This window comes from Leopardus geoffroyi, chromosome C1 (genome assembly GCF_018350155.1).
Source record: "Leopardus geoffroyi isolate Oge1 chromosome C1, O.geoffroyi_Oge1_pat1.0, whole genome shotgun sequence".
NCBI lineage: Eukaryota > Metazoa > Chordata > Mammalia > Carnivora > Felidae > Leopardus > Leopardus geoffroyi.
In genome coordinates this window covers 140,015,145-140,033,279 of record NC_059328.1, presented here as the reverse complement: position 1 = coordinate 140,033,279, position 18,135 = coordinate 140,015,145, and the positions used below count along the sequence as shown (strand labels likewise).

General features: G+C 42.9%; 1 protein-coding gene across 1 annotated transcript in view; it reads right to left on the bottom strand.

The window, feature by feature from the left end:
* Positions 1-18,135, bottom strand: part of KIF5C (kinesin family member 5C) — a 166,228-nt gene that overhangs the window by 36,148 nt on the left and 111,945 nt on the right. The window contains exons 15-21 of the mRNA XM_045479754.1: positions 16,578-16,724; positions 9,995-10,183; positions 6,607-6,724; positions 4,351-4,427; positions 2,911-3,020; positions 516-617; positions 229-289 (exon numbers count right to left, since the gene is read on the bottom strand). Coding sequence (XP_045335710.1) covers positions 229-289; positions 516-617; positions 2,911-3,020; positions 4,351-4,427; positions 6,607-6,724; positions 9,995-10,183; positions 16,578-16,724 — 804 coding nt within the window. The remainder of the gene's footprint in view (positions 1-228; positions 290-515; positions 618-2,910; positions 3,021-4,350; positions 4,428-6,606; positions 6,725-9,994; positions 10,184-16,577; positions 16,725-18,135) is intronic.

Sequence of the window (18,135 nt, the reverse complement as noted above, 5' to 3'; positions counted from 1 at the left end):
GTTAATCATTGTGTCAAGAGCTGGGGAATAAATTCTACAATTCTCACTTTTCCACAGTGTTCTTTCTAAATGGAATGTCTAAATATATGGAATTTGCCTAAACGTTTTGTCTAAGACGGTATGTGAGAAAGGTGGGCACAGGTGATATTTTATAATAAACAAACGCAACAAATCACAAACTCATCAGGTCTCTGAGATGACAGTGAGTTGGGAAACATGTTGACATACCACTGTCTCCTCCAGCCCCTTGAGGTCCTCTCTGGCTTGTTCCCTTTTATCATTGAGCAATCTAAAACAGAAAACAAAACCAAACAAAAAAAGGAATTATGAACCACCAAAAGGGCATCAGAGATTTCCATTTGCACCTACGGATAAATCAACAAAACAAACCAATGCACACAAACAGCCTTGGCTCAACCTAACCATAATATTTAGGAATCTGAATCACGGACGCAGGCTTGCGGAGACCCCGCGGGGAGGAGAGAAAGCCGGGGAAACATTTGAAGCACACTCACAAGAGCTTCTCCAGCTTCATTTCCCTCTCTTGGTCTTCCACTTTCAGCTTGTTATAATCAGAACTGAGCTTCTCCTGCTCTAGCTGCAGCTTCTGATTCAAACTGAAATTGAGAGGAAAAAGCAATACAGTCCACATTAGTCTGAATTTCCGAGTCACCCAGCCGAAGACATGGTTCTGTTCCAACCCCATTAGTTCTGAGCAATAAAGGCGGCAATTCTAGAGGATTTTGAGGGATCAGAGAACAACCTCACAGCTTCCTCCCTGCCGAAGTGGAAACTAATTTCTGGGAACATCTCAGAGGCATGAAACATAAGGTTTTGAGAATATATTTATAGTTGGCTTGTGCAAGAGCTTTGGGGGGAAAATAATGAGATAGGAAAAGGGCCGATATTTTAAAAACAGAGAAAGACAGCACAGTCAGAAGAATTCTGCTTTGTCTGCCCTACAAATGGCATGCACCCACACTCAGGAAACCTTATTTGGCCATTTCAACCTTCCCTGCCTCTCTAGTCCGATGATCTGAGAACATTTTCTAAGTCCAAATTCCTGGCTGACACAGGGACAGTTGTGTGAAGTCTTCAAGGAGTGGGTACAGAGAGAGAAAAATACAAAGAAAGCCCAGGGGCTGCTGCAAAAGGGAAACTCGCCATCTGGTTGGGGGCACTTTGTCAACATTTGCATGCAGTATTTACAAAATCTTTTGTATGGCCAGGCCTGTGCATCTGTAAAGGAACAGACTCTACACTATCTGAAGGAAAAATTCAGAGTCTGCTTGAAAGGCACAGGCCAACAAAACTTCTACACCTACTGACTAACTCATTTACCACCCCTCCCTCTTCCCTCCTTCCTTCCCTCCCTCCTTTCGCCTTCCAGTTAAACATGTCAAGGGTGATTAATCAGAATAAAGAACACAGGACATGCTTGAAGGGGAAAGAACAACCTGAATAATAGCACGGGGATGGTTCAAAACGAGGAGAGGAAAGACGACACGAAATGCTTGCCTTCGGTAGACAGTGTGCACAGAGCCCAGGATCACAACACTTACACTTTGCTTCGTTACCATTCTCCTCTTTTAAAATGCAAATATGCTGTGCGAGCAGCTTGCAGACACTGAAGAGCGATTTGGATCAGTAGCCTGGAGAATTAAACTCTAACTTCAGTTTGATTCCTACTTAGCAGTGTGACCCTAAGTAACTCATTTAACCTTGACTCCCATATAGAAATCTGGCTCTTCATCTACAGAAAGCGGGAGTGGAAGGAGCCTTTAGTCTATACCTTGGGGGCAATGAGCAGGGGGCAGGGGGCAGGGGAGGTGTTAGCGAATGGAAATGTATTTCAACGTAACTGGTTTTCTTTGTTTTCCTGCATCTTTTATTTGTGGCATTTAACAATGTTATTCTAGGGGTACCTGGTTGGTTCAGTCGGTCAGACATCTAACTCTTGATTATGGCTCAGGTCATGATTTCGAGGTCGTGAGATCAAGCCCCGTGTCGGGCTCTACACTGAGGATGGAGCCTGCTTGGGATTTTCTCTTTCTCCCTCTCTCTCTGCCCCTGCCTCATTTGTGTGCTTGCTCTCTCTCTCTCTTTCTCTCTCAAAATAAACATTAAATAAATAAATAAGTAAACAAACAAACAAACAAATAAAAATATTATTCTGCCAAGGGGTTCAAAGATTGCCAAGGGACTCACTGCGCAAAAATGTTAAGAACCCTCAAGGAGAGGATCCTGAAAGTACTTCCCAGCTTGGTGACTTGTTTTGACAATGAGGCAGGAAGGTAAGAGAGGAAGAGGGGAGAGATCATTATGGAGCAGGGGTTCTTCAGTGGCCATGACAGGACAGGAAAATGGCCCTGAAGGGGGGGGGTGTCCCCAGAGACAAGCTGCAATGAAGTCATTCTGGCAAATGCCACAGGTCCACGAGCACAGACACAGGTCCCTACAAAGTGTGCACATGTGACCAGGTAGCTCAGGGTTGTGCAGGGTGCATTTATGAGTTCGGGTGAGGAGGAAGCAGGAGCTGACTATCTTTTCTGGAGGATTTATTAACCTATCAGAACTCCGGAGTCAGGACCAACTGAGGGTTTTTTTAAATATGTTTTTTCATACAGACGGTGTTTCCACCTATGAGGGCAGCTGAGTCACCAACATGACCCCAGCTCCTCGGGCACGAGGAAGGACGGCTGCACCCGCCTGCCACCTGCCCCAGCAGAGCCCCCCGAGGCTCAGCTCCAGATGGGAAAACAGACGTGTGTGTAGCCCACTGCGGCCCAGGGCAGAGCCCAAGGCCCACAGGGCGAGGCGAGCAGACCTGAGCTCAAAGCCGCATCCTTCCAGGCTGGCCGAAGACACCATGCCTGCCCCCACATCCCAAGAGCCCCTGGGCCGACTCACTCCCGCATCTCATCGATGATTTTCTGCTTCTCCTCGATCTCATCTCGAAGTCTGGACAGCTGCTTCTGGTGAGCTTCCCGGTGACTCTCCATCTGCTGCTCCAGCGCCTTCTGCGAGCCAGGCCAGCAGAGATGTGTCATCCACTCGTTGGCTCACAGCCCACACTATGACAAGCCCTGGATTGCTTCTGCCTCCTACCATACATCCCTCAGCTGTCAGGTCCCAAAACTGGGGCCCCCAGAACCCGCCTTGTCGTACTGGCACAACAAAACCCAAAGATCTATCATAAAACAGAGTGGGCCCTGGGAGCAAATCAGTCCCTCAATTAAATAAAAAGCTTTTTCCGTGACCTTCTACAGCTCACCAGGCTACATGGCTTCTCTAGCCAGGTCAGTCAGAGGGCATGGACCTCTGACTACTCAGGTGACCTCAGACAAGCCATGTAACCTGTGTAAGATACACTGCCTCATCTGTAAAATTTAGATAATTGCCCCAGTCCTGCCCACTGCACAGATTTGTGGTGATGTTCAAAGGAAAGCTCTTCACCAAAGCCATATGAAACCAGGAGAGGGGCCCATCAAGGTGAGCCTGGGGCAGGATCATACCACGGGCACTGTTTTGACTATGGGCTCACATCCAAAGGGACTAGTAGTCTGCCTAAAATGAAGTAAAATTCAACATTTTCTCATATCTCACTTTATTCACCTAAAAATCTTTCCCAGTCATTCATCCTACATTTTCCTTCACTACTTTACATGTGACCAAACATAAAGATCTCTATGTATAAGATGGAAACTCAAATTTGGAGTGCTTCTTTTAAAAAGTCAAGGAGAGGGGGCATTTGGATGGCTCAGCGGGTTGAGCATCTGACTTTGGCTCAGGTCATGATCTTGCAGTTTGTGAGTTCGAGCCCCACTATGGACTCGCCGCTGTCAGCACAGAGCCCGCTTTGGATCCTCTGCCCCCCACCCCTCTCTCCCTGCCCATCCCCTACTTGCACTCTCCTGAAAATAAAATCAATATTCAAAAAAAATGAGAAAATAAAAATGTCAAGAGGAGAAATGTTTTCTTTCATTCAAAGAAAGGGCAAACACTTCTTCAGAAGTTAACCTCAACAGTGTGGCCCATGTAGGGACTGGGGGCTGGAGGGGGGAGGCGGGTTCTGCTCTTTCCTTCTGCACCAGGAACAGGGAAGGAACACGTACCAAAACAACGTGGCTATTACTACGGACTTTGTGGGGTTTCTGGACACTCCACCTCCATCTCAGTCCTACGCCGGGCCATGCCGTGAGAACGGCTCCGACTGCCCAGCATCGGCACCCCCACTCCCCTCCCCCTCCCACACTGCCGCACACATCTCTGAAGGAGACAGAGTTCCCTAGAACAAGAAAGTGCGGTCCGAATGCGTGCTGGGCTCCACGGGAGGGGTGGCATACACACCTTCATTTCCTCGGCGTCCTGCAGTCGGGTCAGGTGTTCCTTTTCCTTATCCTGGAAGCTGACTTCGTGCATTTTTTCTGTTTTGAATTTTAAATGATGATTTAAGATTTAACTGGTAGGACTCACATCCAAAAGTTAAAAAAAAAAAAAATTAAAAGAAAAAAGATAAAAAAAAAAAGGAAGAATGGCCACGGAGTGAAACGTGAGCTTACATCACCGACTACACCCCATGGTATGTATCCAAGACTGGGAGGAGGACTTCTGGCTGAGGAGGGCTCCAGCAGGAGGGGCGACTGTCGGGGACAGGTGCTAACTTGGAGTGGGCCACTCTAGGTCAGAACCAACCTGTCCGGTTATGACCTCACACCTCGGACAACCGGTCCCCACCTGGCCTCGGTGAGCAAGCCCCGAGGCAGTACACATTAACCTGCTATGTAGATCACAAAGCACCATGTGAATGTTAGTGGCATTTGGATTCATGACACTAATAGAGTTCCAGAAAGAGCTAATTTACCTCCCATGGGTAAGCTGTTTATTCTCTAAGAATCTAGAGCAGGTAAACATAATCTAAGGCTAAGAAGAGAGAAAAGAGAAATATAAAATAATACTCTCCAGATTAAACAGGAAAGCCCCATATTTGGGGCAGGGCTGCTGCATGGCACACTCCAGGGGGAGCCAGCCCAGCCTATTCTTGCTTTTAGGAGCACTCCCTGAGCATACCATGGCAGGCTGAGGTGGGATGGCAGGCGGGAGCAAAATGGTTTAAAACAGTGACTTTCAAGTCATTATGCTTTCTATCTAGTCTGCTCCACTTTATTTCAGATCTTCTCACCCCTGTTTTATTTCTACTCAGTGGCCCCACTGCAGACGCCATTTACAGGAGAGAACAGTTCTTTGCTGTGTGAAGTCTTAGGGGGAACACTCTGTCTCTAACATTCATCCATTATCACATGAAGAAAACATGACAAGGTCATAGCGGGGGTGAGGATGTTCTTGATCTTTTTAAATTTGCCTTGGCATTTGAAACAAAGTGTATTTACTGAGCAAGTGACTATATTAACAATAAGGGAAATAAAAACAGGGTAGCATCATCACCAATCCTATTACCCTACCAAAACTATTTTCGTTTTAAATATTAATCCACAGGCCTTGGAACACAAGCATCCATTGATTCCTACATGCTATAACCACAGTGGAGATAAGATTGCATATTATGATCTTTATTTAATTTAAGGATGCATCGTAAGCATGGCTGTACAGCCTCCACATACTTCACCCCCAATACGTGTTCTGTTAAAAAACATACCGTAGCTCAATTAACTGTTGGACATTTAGGTGGCTTCCTTTCCTTTCCTTTCCCCCCACTAATACAAGGAATTCTGCAATGAATATTTGAGATATGAGGATCAAAAGGTGTGAAAAGTGTTACAATTATTAATATTTGTTTTCAAAATGCTTTCCTAAAAGGACTAACAATTTTCATTGCAGCTCATAGTACGTGTGGTCCATTTCACTGCAATGCATACATTCTTAATCCTGTTCTGGCTTTTGCATTTCTAGTTACCTCTCTGGAATGTCTTCTATGTATTCATATCTTTTGAGTGTTTCCTATGTGTCAGGCACTTCCCTAAGCAAAGAGTATCAGAAGGCTGCCTGGCAAAGGGAAGAGCTTGTTCATAGGATAAAGGTAAAGGTAGCCATTGGTGGAAATTCAGACCTTATATTAAAAGCGGTGGGACACGATGGAAGGGGCACAGGCATGGGGCTGGCACAAGATAGAAAGTGATTCTAGAATAGTCCGCTGGGAAGCAACACGGTGGCTGGCCAGGAGAAGATGGGGTGGGACTGTCCATAGATGGATGTAGCCACAACTCTTAATTAGGATTAAGGATGGTGAAAATGAAGGCAGAGATGAGCAGAAGCAGAGAAGCATCTGGCAGGTCAAATGAGGCCGTGGTGACAGACTGGAGGCAGGAAGTAGAAAAGAGAGAGGATTCTGACTCGGGAAGCAGGGTGGACTGAGGGAAAAGGGGAAGAGGAGCAAATATTGTGTGGGGGCAGTCTTCTAGATATTTCTCTTTCTCTTTCTTTCTTTCTTTCTTTCTTTCTTTCTGCTCACCCCGCAATTATTCCATTGTTTTCAGTAGATCTAGAAGTGCTGTAATTGAGCAAAACTAAACATTATGAGTTCAGCCAACTAGAGAGTATCTGATGTGGGTCGAGAGCTCAACACCTGCAAAGTAGTCAATTATTTACCTTGGGCTCGGAGTTTGGCCAGCTCTTCACTAAGTGAGTCTTGGGACTCTTCCAGCTGCCTCCTCTTCTGTTCCATGTTCTGCATGTAATCTGTCAGGGATTTGATCTTGGCTTCATGCTTTAAATAAGCAAATAGATATAAAGGAGGCATGAGTGACCATAACTGCCATCCTGACTTTCCTGGGACTGTCTGATGGGAAAATGCAACAGAGGAGTTCTTGGGTCCCTTTTTGGAGTACCAACACCCAAAGGATGCATATTTGCCCTCTGCTTGGGATTTGGGATCACAGACTAACACAGTCCTCTGTTTCTTCCTTGTGCTTCTCTGCCCCATTCCTCACAGACCCTTCTGATGGCCATCCCCCTCCTCACCATCCACTTAAGCGAGATGCCAACATCCAAGCTGGTTTGTCTCCTTGTAGAAAACAGAGTGTGCTAGAGAGAAAGAACTGGGAAAATGTGTAGGGAAGAGGGCTTCATTCTTTGAACGAACACCTGTGGATTCTGTCTTCGGAACTCAAACATTGTGTCTTTTCTTTTTCTGTCTCTCAAGCACACCAATTCCTGTGTCGGGGACCTTGCATTTTACATTTTCCTCTCCTGAGGAAGTGCTCCTGCCTACCCTCCCAGAATCCTTATCACTCAGGTCCCAACACTTTCTTACAGCACCCAACTTCTACATGACTTATCTATTTCTTTTTACTTGTTAGCTCCATGAGGGTATGGAGTAGATACCTAATAAATATTAGTGGGACCAATGAATGAATGGGAGCTCATTGACTGAATAAAGACAGTTGGCCCTTCTAAGCAGATGGAAATAGGTAGACACCCCTCCCTCAAGATGTACAGTGTTCACATTAAGGAAGGAAAACCCTGGAGAATGAGCTCTAATCTAAAGAAATAACCTCTGGGAAATGGACTCAGGTGGAGCAGTCATGTTATAAGTGTAGCTTTTGGTGAAAAGGATGAGTGTCAACAAAGAAGATAATAGCATTTTAGCTGGAAATATTTTGTCAGATTCCTTAGATCGTGTCAGAAAATAAAGAGCCAAGGTCTAACCTACCCCAGGAAATAATGATTGAATATTTGGCTTTGTGTAAATTGTAAGAGACTACAAAGCAGCACCCAAAAGAAGGCTACATTTGTCGCTAATGTAGAAAGCACTAACGTAGGTATCCTGTGACACTGAAACATTCAAATATTCTTGACTCTGATCTCATATGCCCAAAGTCAATGTCACTCTAAGACCTGGGCAACTGAGCCCTCGATCCTGAGCCCCATACTTTAGAGCACCCCATGTGGGCTGGCCTCTGGCTACACTCATTCCACTGAGCCAAGAGTCTGTAGGCTAAGGGGGTGTGCCATGTAGGACCCATGTCTCCTTCTAGACCACACTCTGGGTACTGGAAATGCAGAAACTCACTACTCCAGTGGCCCTAAAGCCCACTCCCAGGGCTGACACTGCAGCTTCTGTCATCAAGTTATATAGATTAGAGTTGACAGTGACACAGTTTCACCAGTTCACAGACAGTGCAGAAGGGACTTAGACACGGAAGCTGGTGTGTCAAGATGAAAAGAGGAGACAGCAGGGTGCAGACTGAGGGACCTCGATTTGCACTCTTGCCTTGGTCTCCAAATGTTAGGGGTGGGACCTTCCAAAATCACATGTTATCAGTGTAACAGGTGACCTGGATATCATGCCCTAACGTTTATTATTTTCTCAAGTTTTTTAAATCATAAAAATGTCAAATAAAGCAAATCCAGCAAGATTTCACCCATAAACCACTCTTAACTTATCAACTATTCCTGATCTTAACTGTATGAATGCATATTGTATAAAGTTGCAAGGTATAAGCATAAATATAACTCTGCATTTTCATTTTCGTTTACCTTTATATAATTAAACTTTTCAAATGGCTGAATTTCATAAATTCTTTGTAAGAGCTACATAGCATTCTCCCATGCAACTTTATGTTATCAGCCTATGAATAGGTATTTGGGTATTTTATTTTATTATAATGTAAGTAACATTGCACCTAACATCTTCCATACAGGCTTTTCATATTTTAATCAGGAAATGATAACATATAAAATAAAATTTTTGCATTTTCATTATCAGTGAAAATACCGTAAGTGAAATTCCTGCACCAGAGGACTTACATTTGTATGGTTTTTGATTCCCAAGGTGCTTTCCAAAAGGACTGACCCAATTATACTTTTCTCAGCAATGTACACAAATTTCACTATCACACACCAGCACTAAATAATCTTTTCAATACATTTTTGCTTATTACATCAGTTATAAAATGGAAACCTGATGCGTTAATTTGCATCTCTTAGATTACTATGGCGGGACACGAGGCGGCTAGAGCTGGTTCTATGATTACATATTACTGTGTTTACAAGCATACCAGAATGAAGTATGCTTTTGTCTGCCTCTCAGTATTATTTGATGCTCCACTCCATGCTGGTATCAGATTCCTGCAAATGATTTCAGCTGTTTTAATGCCTGGTGTAAGGCAGTGAGCAGCTCTCCCTATACCACTCAACAGAAACCTCAAACCCCAAACACCCAGCTCAGATATCAGTGGCAGACCAGAAACTAGACTGCTGTCTTCTGAAACCACCTCCCTAAAATGAAAATGCCATTCCAGTGGGAAGAAGAACAGTCTTACTCCCAGGGCAGAGGAAACGTGCCCCAGGGCTTGAAAATCCCTTCAAGCCTTTGTGTTCACACAAGCTTTGGTTTGAGTCCCCGATCTGCCTTGCACTGGCTATATGAGTTTGGGCAGAATATATTTAATCTTTCTGAGTCTCACTTTCCTTATCTGAAAAATAAGAATAATAATAATAAAACCTGCCCACCAGGATTTTTTTAAAGATCAAGTGAGATAATGCATGTAAAGTGCTCAGTGCAGTGTATGGAGCATTGTAAACACTCAATAGAATGTTACCTGCCACTATTATTAATAATAGCAGTAGTGGCAACAGTTTCTGTTTTCACATATTAAATCGGACCTGTGGTAGGGATTAAAAGCTGAAGGAATGTTGCCTTAGGTGATAGGAGATTTAGATTCTATCCAATCTCATCCACTCATTACAGATTTCTACCTACCTACCTCTGTATCCATACATAGTTAGGGATGTGTAGACACATCCTTTAAAAAGGGATTGAAGGGAATTCGTGCAATTCACACAACAAAATCTAGCCTTAAGAATAAGCCTGGGCTCTCATTGCCTGGGGAGGCCATGGACAAGTCTTACATAAAGCAAAGTCCACCGACTATCACTATCGTGCACCCAATCGTGTACTGTCCCAGTAAGAGCACAGAGGAAGCAGATTTCAAGAGGTCAAGGGAGTGACATAAGGGAAAGAGGGGTGACCTACCTGGGAGATGAGCAGCTGGCAGGCTGCCAGCTCCCGCTCACTGGCATTCATCTTCCTGTTGGAGTCCATCTGGGCGCTCTCGAGCTGTTTGCTGCGGTTCACCAGGGATTTGACCTCCGACTTCATCTTGCTGATATACAGGCGGGCCATGGTGAATTCCTCCTCAATGACTCCGTTCACATCTGCCAACTGAGCACAGGAAGGAATATGCTCAACTATTGCCTACAATTTCCAGAGCTTCATGGGGCCCCTAAAATCTGTCCACGGATCCTCAAGATGTCTCTGGATTTCTGATTAAGGATCCCTAATGATAGGACCACAAGCTGAAAATGATCACTAAAAATTACTTGTATGTTCACTGTGTGTGCATGTGTGTGTGTGTATCCCCCAAGTTTTCTGAAACCTCGGGGAAGACTGACTTAAAAACCTCTACTAAATATAATCCTTAATTAATGAATCCTTAATAAAAAAAATTAGATTACATTTAATTTGTAAGATAAAAGACATTATATCAGAGGAAAAAGACACTGAATATTTAAAAAGAGCTAACTTTGATGAGGTATTCCATTCAATGTCTTATACCTTACATTTCTAGAATAACTACAAGCACCAGTGTTCCTGAAGGGGACTCTGAGTCCCTATAAGAACTCAAATAAAAATTTCAGTTATGTTCTCTATAGTCTGCTATTCAGACAGAGAAGTAGAATAATGTGAATATGCTTCTATAAGCAATTGTTGAAACAAAAAAGGATTTTCTATATAGTCTTCAATTAAACAAAAAAAAATCTAGTAAGAATGTGTTGTTACCAAATGAAGGTTTTCCTACATGACTTTTCACTTACTACCAATCAATATTTCCATCTCTGTGACTACACCCCCCCTTTTAACATTTATTCATTTTTTGAGAGCGAGAGAGACAGAGCTTGAGTAGGGGAGGGGCAGAAAGAGAAGGAGACACAGAATCAGAAGCAGACTCCAGGCTCTGAGCTGTCAGCACAGAGCCCGATGGGGGGTTTGAACTCATGGACCACAAGACGATGACCTGAGCTGAAGTCGGACACTTAACCGACTGAGCCACCCAGGCGCCCCTCTGTGCCTGCCCCTTCTAAGGAAACAAGAATTTAGTATGCATTATTTAAAATTACCTGAGAATTTAACAGTCTGAATCCACCTTTAGAAAGATAGATTCTGACAGCCAGCATTCCTGCACGATCTCATATTTGGTGTCTGAGTTTCAGAGCTCAACTGGAAACAAAAACTGAAGCAAGGTACTTGGGATAGAAGCTCATTTGCAGAGAGGCAAAGATGCTTTTGAAGAGCAATTGACCAAATAAGCAAAGTAACTGTGTGCATATTTTGTTTAGCCACCAGAGGGCATCCTAGCACCTCAGGAGAAAACAAGAGAGCTGTCCAGTACCCAGCCCACAAATACAGGCTTCAATTGGTTCTAAAGACAATGATTCCAACTATGGTTTTAATGTTCCACAGTGCAACTGCCTACTTTTGTCAGTACTGCTGTCATTGACTCATCATATGATGATTTTTCAGTGAAAGTTTAAGAGCTAGAATATGGACTCGTGTATCAGTCCTGAAAACTGGTAGCAGAGAGGAAGTATACTAGACAGCAGTCAACGCCTGTAAACTGGGGTCAACCTTCCCCTAGGAATTCCACAACAGTATTTGTTAAATGACTCCAGTGTCTATCAACACAAAGCAGAATCTATGTTAACAGAACGAAAATCTAGAATCTTATCTACCATCTTATTTTAATGGAGTTTCTTGCTAAGCCAATTATAATTCCGACTGCCAATAATGATTTGCCTCCCAACACCATTCCTCATCACATTACTTTTTAAACCCAATAGCATGCATGTAGATAATGGATAAGAAACACCCCTAATCTTTCCATGCAGTTTTGTTGTGCCTTTGTGATTGGTCCAACGTGGAGCAGACATGAGAAGCTTATTCTTGAGCCTCACCAGGTATGTCCTATATGTGGTCCAGCTTACCAGAAAGGTAAGCGAACATCTATCTCTTTCATGTGGAATTCACAACCTACACCAGCTCCTCATGGAAAAACACTGAACCAACAGGTATGGCATTTTGGGAAGGGAACAAACACTTCCTCCTCTCCAGCTCTGTCTGTAGACGAGGACATTTTGTATACTCCATGTCCAGATATGTGCATTGGGGAAGAGTAAAAGAGTATATACAATAATAGGCTTCCTCCAATATGAAAGCTGGATGTTCTTCCCCCCAAACCAGAACCATAACTTCTGCAGCCCACTCTTGTCCTAGGAGGTCTGAAAGATTTTAAGTCTGATGGAAACAAAGCAAAACAAAACAAAACAAAACAAAACAAAAAACAAACAATACTCCAAACAAATGGTTTTACTATCAGGTTGTCTTTTTGTTGTTTTTGCTTTGTTTGTTTTGTTTTGTTTTAACCACTTAAGAGTTCATATATTCAGTCATGTAAATGTAAAGTTTTCAGTAAGCCCAGTACACTGTTATTTCAAAAAGGAGAATCAAGAGGGGTGCCTGGGTGGCTCAGTCGGTTGAGCGTCCAACTTCGGCTCAGGTCATGATCTCATGGTCCGTGAGTTCCAGCCCCGTGTCGGGCTCTGTGCTGATGGCTCAGAGCCTGGAGCCTGTTTCGGATTCTGTGTCTCCCTCTCTCTCTGACCCTCCCCCGTTCATGCTCTGTCTCTCTCTGTCTCAAAAATAAATAAATGTTAAAAAAAAAAAATTAAAAAAAAAAAAAAAGGAGAATCAAGAAGTGTTATTTATAACTCTCCCCTGGGTTTGACAATGACTCCAACAGTACACACTAAACCGCATGATCCAACAGAGATGACTAATCCAGAAGAAAAGACTGCCTTCACATGGGCATGAGATGCTGCCTGCCCGCCTACTAGAAGTCACCTCCATACCCACCACTCCAGGTCCCTAGAGCATGGAGTGACTACGCAAGGTGCCATCTCAAGGCCAAGTAAAAGGCAGGTGAGGTGACTGTTCACATTCTAACACCTAAGAGTCAGAATGGCACTAGGAGTCCTTTTTTGCTGCTTCCTCTTCTTCTTTTTTTAATGCCCAGAAATGTCCATTTGCTTTGTTAGTGCAGTACACAGCTAAGGCTTGAAGCGGTTGCTTCCGAGAGCTTGAAGGACAGGAGGGGACTGGAGACATTAGACTTCCTGGGGGCCACCTTTCTGGCTGGGGGCTGGGACCCCGAAACCCTGGACCCTCCAGACCCAAGGCTGTGTTGAAGAGGCTGACGGGAGTGGCGCTGTTGGTGATGAGGGTTGATCAGGCCCAGGATCTGGAGCATTTATCCTCCTCTCTGCTCAGCCATAGCAGGGTCCCTGATGCTTAAAATTCTTCATCTCCACCTCCCCAGACCCAAAGTCAAAAGAAAATTTGGCAGTTAATCCAATCCCTTTCATTTAATCTGCCTCAACTTTCTATTTGGTGTGTGGTTAGACTTCTGGAAATCTTTGTTTTAAAGAAAGCCTGGTAAACAAGACAAGAAGAGGAAGCTCACTAATAAACCCAGATAAAGTGAACTCTAGGCTCATGGCATCATTTCTTGGTCTCATTTTGCTGACTAAACAAAGTATTGCCTGAACTCTAAAAACGTTTGAAGACATGATTAAGCTGGATAAATGTGGGTTCTTCTATTTCCCTGCTGTCTGAGCCTGTTGTATTCTTGAAGTGAGGACATCTTTTCCCCTTATCCCAAGGTACGACCAGAAGGACCATGTTGGGGGCACCTGGGTGGCTCAGTCAGTTAAGCGTCCGACTTTGGCTCAGGCCATGATCTCTCAGTTGGTGAGTCCAAGCCCTGCATCAGGCTCTGTGCTAACAGCTTCAAGCCTGGAACCTGCTTCAGATTCTGTGCCTTCTTCTCTCTCTGCCCCTTACCTCAATCACACTCTGTCTTTTTCTCTCTCAAAAATAAATAAATATTTTTTAAAAATTATTAAAAAAAAAAAAAAAAAAGAAGGGACTGTGGGAACTGAATAGGGTTTCAGGAACAGAAAACAGGATCACTGACAAAGTTTTCCCTGATCTGATCATTGTTTTAGATAAAAGAATTACTTTAGTTGAATACTCATAACCAATACTCCATACCCAAAATACAGATTTAAAAAATATATGTGTAACTCATGACATTTCTGAGCTGACAACCTTTAAGATAATGTGGGCTCATCTCGTTAGTTTACAAATCAGGAAAGTGAAGCCTCAAGAAGTGAAGTGAAATTGCCCAAAGTCCCATAACCCCTCCCCTTTAGCTCTCATTGCCCTAATGATTAAATCATAACTGTAAGAAAAAACAAACTTCATAATGATTAAGAATATGATGCTCTCTGAGTGAGAGTTATCAATGAAAATAACTAGTTATCAATGAAATTAACTAAGGCATCCAATGTCTGGAATCCAAAAATATCCGGAAAACATCCAGTTGAGCATTTAAAAATAATCTCAATCATATTTCAGATTCCCAAAGGTAAGGACTCTTTTTTTAATGCCGAAGCATCCAGACACTTCTTGATTTCATTAGCATTTCTCATTAGCTCTATTTTAGAACTTAGCATAAAAATATCTTCCCTTATCGTTATCAGCAGCAGGCACCAACTTCTCATAAATCAATTCCACCTTCATATTGCAAGGGCCATTTAATCACCCAAATCTCAGAAGTTTATAGCTCAACACCAAAGCCAGCATGCTTCTAAAAATTAAATCCCCATATATAAAATCACCAAACTGGATCTTAATAGTGAGAATTCAGTGCTAAAATTAGATTCATTTGCAAAGATTCATGAGATATGCAGTTACAAGAGAGGTTCTATGAAAGAATGATTAGGTTTACAAAAGGTTGTATACTCTAAGCCTAGATCTGTTATGTCATCTAAGAAGTGATTTCTATGTTTCCCAGAAATGTCTATAAACAGAAGGAATCTGGGGAGCCTTTTCTAGTATTTAACAATCCCAACTCAAACCCTGAGTGTGCCCATAAAGGCTGAGGTAGAATTCAGCCTTTTAAAGGGCTAACCTCAAAGAATTTGATTTTAGGGCCTTGTGAAGTAGACGTTAAACAATATAATGTTATTCCCTGGCTTGCCAAAATCCACCACAGCTATCAATGGCTATTCTGTACAAGGTGCTGTATTATTATCATAAAGCTACAGTAATCAAAACAGTGTGGTTTTAGCATAACGATTAGATCAAACAGTCCCACACACTTTTGGGGGTGATGGATATGCTCATTATCTTACTTGGTAATGGTTTCATGAGCGTATAATATGTCAAAACTTTTCAGACTATGCACTTTAAATATTTGCAGCTGAATTTATGTCAATTATACCTCCTTAATAAAGCCATTTTTTTAAAATCTCGATCTCCTTATACTGCGGCAATTGTTAACCATTCTTGCCTGATAACATTACACATGCTCTTTTGTCCCTCTATTCCTGGCTCATGGAAAACTTCATACCACTCCCATTCTTCCCACCTCCCTTACTCCTTGCTGTCAGTAGCACCAATGTGCACAACTCCAGGGGATTTATCATGGTTCGTTGAAGCCAATTACAGCAATACTATTTCCCTTTGCTTTGCCAGCCTCCCTTGCAATTTGGGGTGACCATGTAACCCAATTCTGGCTAGTAAGGTATAAGGGGACATCTATCAGGGACTTCTGGGATATAGTTCCATCCTGGATGGAAACTGGCTGCCTTTTCAACCCGTTCTGCCTTGGATGTGGTTGTGGGAAGATACGATGCTCGGTGCCATAGCAGCTATCTTGCTACCACAAGACAAAATTCTAAGAATGTAAAAAGATAACAAGCTAACAAAAGCAGAAAGGAAACAAAGAAAAGATCTGAATCCTTGACATCATTGGGACACTGGACCAAAATTTGCTTCTGAAATTTTAATAAGGTTAGAATGACCTGGACAATCTTGTTAAAATGCAGATTCTAATTTCAGTAGGTCTGCAGTGGGCTTGAGAGTCTGTACAAACTCCAAGTTTCCAACAAACTCCCAGGCGATGCAGATCACAACCTGAATAGCAAATTCTAGACTTCTCATATTGTGAATAATTAAATGTGGATTTATTTTTTAAGCCACTGTTAGAATCCTATTACTTTCAGCTGAAAGCTTTCCTAATTCATACCAATTGGTTGGGGAATTTTCATTCTGCTGGGTTCTCACAGAAAAAGAGAAACACAATTCTGAGATTAGAAGTGTTGTTTAAACTATCCAATTCCAAACTTCTGTGACATTGGCATATAAGTTTGAGAAATAACACAATTTGCATAAGGCCAACCAAAATTTGAAGACATCTCTTCTACTTGAAAGGTAATTTTTTTTCTTCTTTTCCAAACCCAGTCATTCTTAGTCATTCATTCAGCCCTTGGTTCATTTGTTCAAATAGTAACAAGTAGGTGGCAGGTGCAAAACACTGTACTGAGCATTAGATACTTAGGAGAATAAAGCACAGACACCGCTTGCTTAGGATCACACGTTATACGCATGGATTGGGAGGCGGGGGGGGGGGGGGCAAAAGGAAGGGCTGGCTTACAGTCTTCACATCATTGGTGCCGATAATTCCACCTATCTCCCCCAAATCCTTCAACAGCAAATTCAGGATCTCAGTAGCCCTCTTCTTCTGGTGGTTGCTAAGCTCTTGTAGCTGGCTCAGCTCTCTCTGTGTGGTTGTCAATGTAGTCTGAAAAACACATTTTAACAGCAAATTAAAAGAGCTGCCCATCAATTCATACCCACAGTACTACAAAGAATGACAACATAATGTAGAATGGAGTTCTCTTATCATTTCATGCGATCTCGACGTAAGTTGAACTATAGCGGAACACTGCATTCTCTGAGAAAAAAGGAGAATTTGTCATGGCCTGGTACGTTGCGTCGACATATTATGTCACAATCTCTGTGGTGGTGAAATAAGTTATTAAAAAATAAAGCCCAAAGGGAGCCCTTAGGCTGACAGCATGTGATCACATCTTCCTACCCACAAGATGTTCCATTTTGGTCCTCATTTTCCAGGGTCCAAACATACCTGCAAACACCCCACCCCCATTTCCAAACCAACCTGCTCCCTGGGCCATTTCCAGATCCCCATCTGACTTCGTAGTAATAGATGGGTCTGGAAGGCCCGGAGAGACATTCATCAGTTTAGAAAACAACTTATGAAAAGTTTTCTAACCTTCACAGTGAAGCTGAATTGAACACTCTCATCTCTTTTTAAAATGAGTCAAGTCCTCGTCTCAACATATAGCAGTAGCTCCATTTTATTGCCAACATTAACAACCCATCTCTTTCCCATCCCTCGTGTATGTTACCAGAAGGTAGATATTTACAACGAGCTTAACGAACTCTCAACATCAGTAGAATAGTCATATTTTGGTGTCTTGGTATTAACTCAGCCAGCAAAGAAAATAATTTCCCTAAATTTCAGAGCTGTGGAGGTCAATGCAAAGACACTTACGAAATTCTTCCATATGCAGCTATTTTCCTAGGGCACTTTTTAATGATCTGACTGAAAATAGTACCCCATACCAGTCTAGTAATACTTTGGCTTGGCAGAAAATAAGGACCCTATTATGGAAAATGTTCCATCATTTTGAGAAGCAAATAATATGAAGGACTAATTAAAGAATCCTGTAGAAAAGAGTAAGCAGAGAAAACCTAAGCCTCCTCCTTTCCTAAGTGATTTCTGGTTTGTTTTCTGTTTCTTTTTTGGTTTTGCCACCACTTACTTCGTTTTGTTTTTAAAACCCACAGAAGCAATAGTTCACATCTTGGAAAGCCATTTAAACGTCTTCCTTCGTGCAGTTGAATATACGGAGTTAGGAGCCTTTTTCATCAGCTGTACAGTCAGCAGGTTAGAGCTTTCCTGCACCAACTGCTACCCCTTGCCTGGGAGGACTGGAAGTCTTCCATAAAGCAGGCTAGGCACAATCCTATGATAGCAGGCCATTGGGCCAAGGTGCCAAGAGCAGCCAGTTAGAGCCACTCGGTTTCCCACCACCCATTTTCCAAGTAGAAAAGGACAAAATGGAAACATCTTGCCACCAGCCACGTCACCAAGTGCTCCCTGTCCCTGCTGCCACTAGCTCACTGTG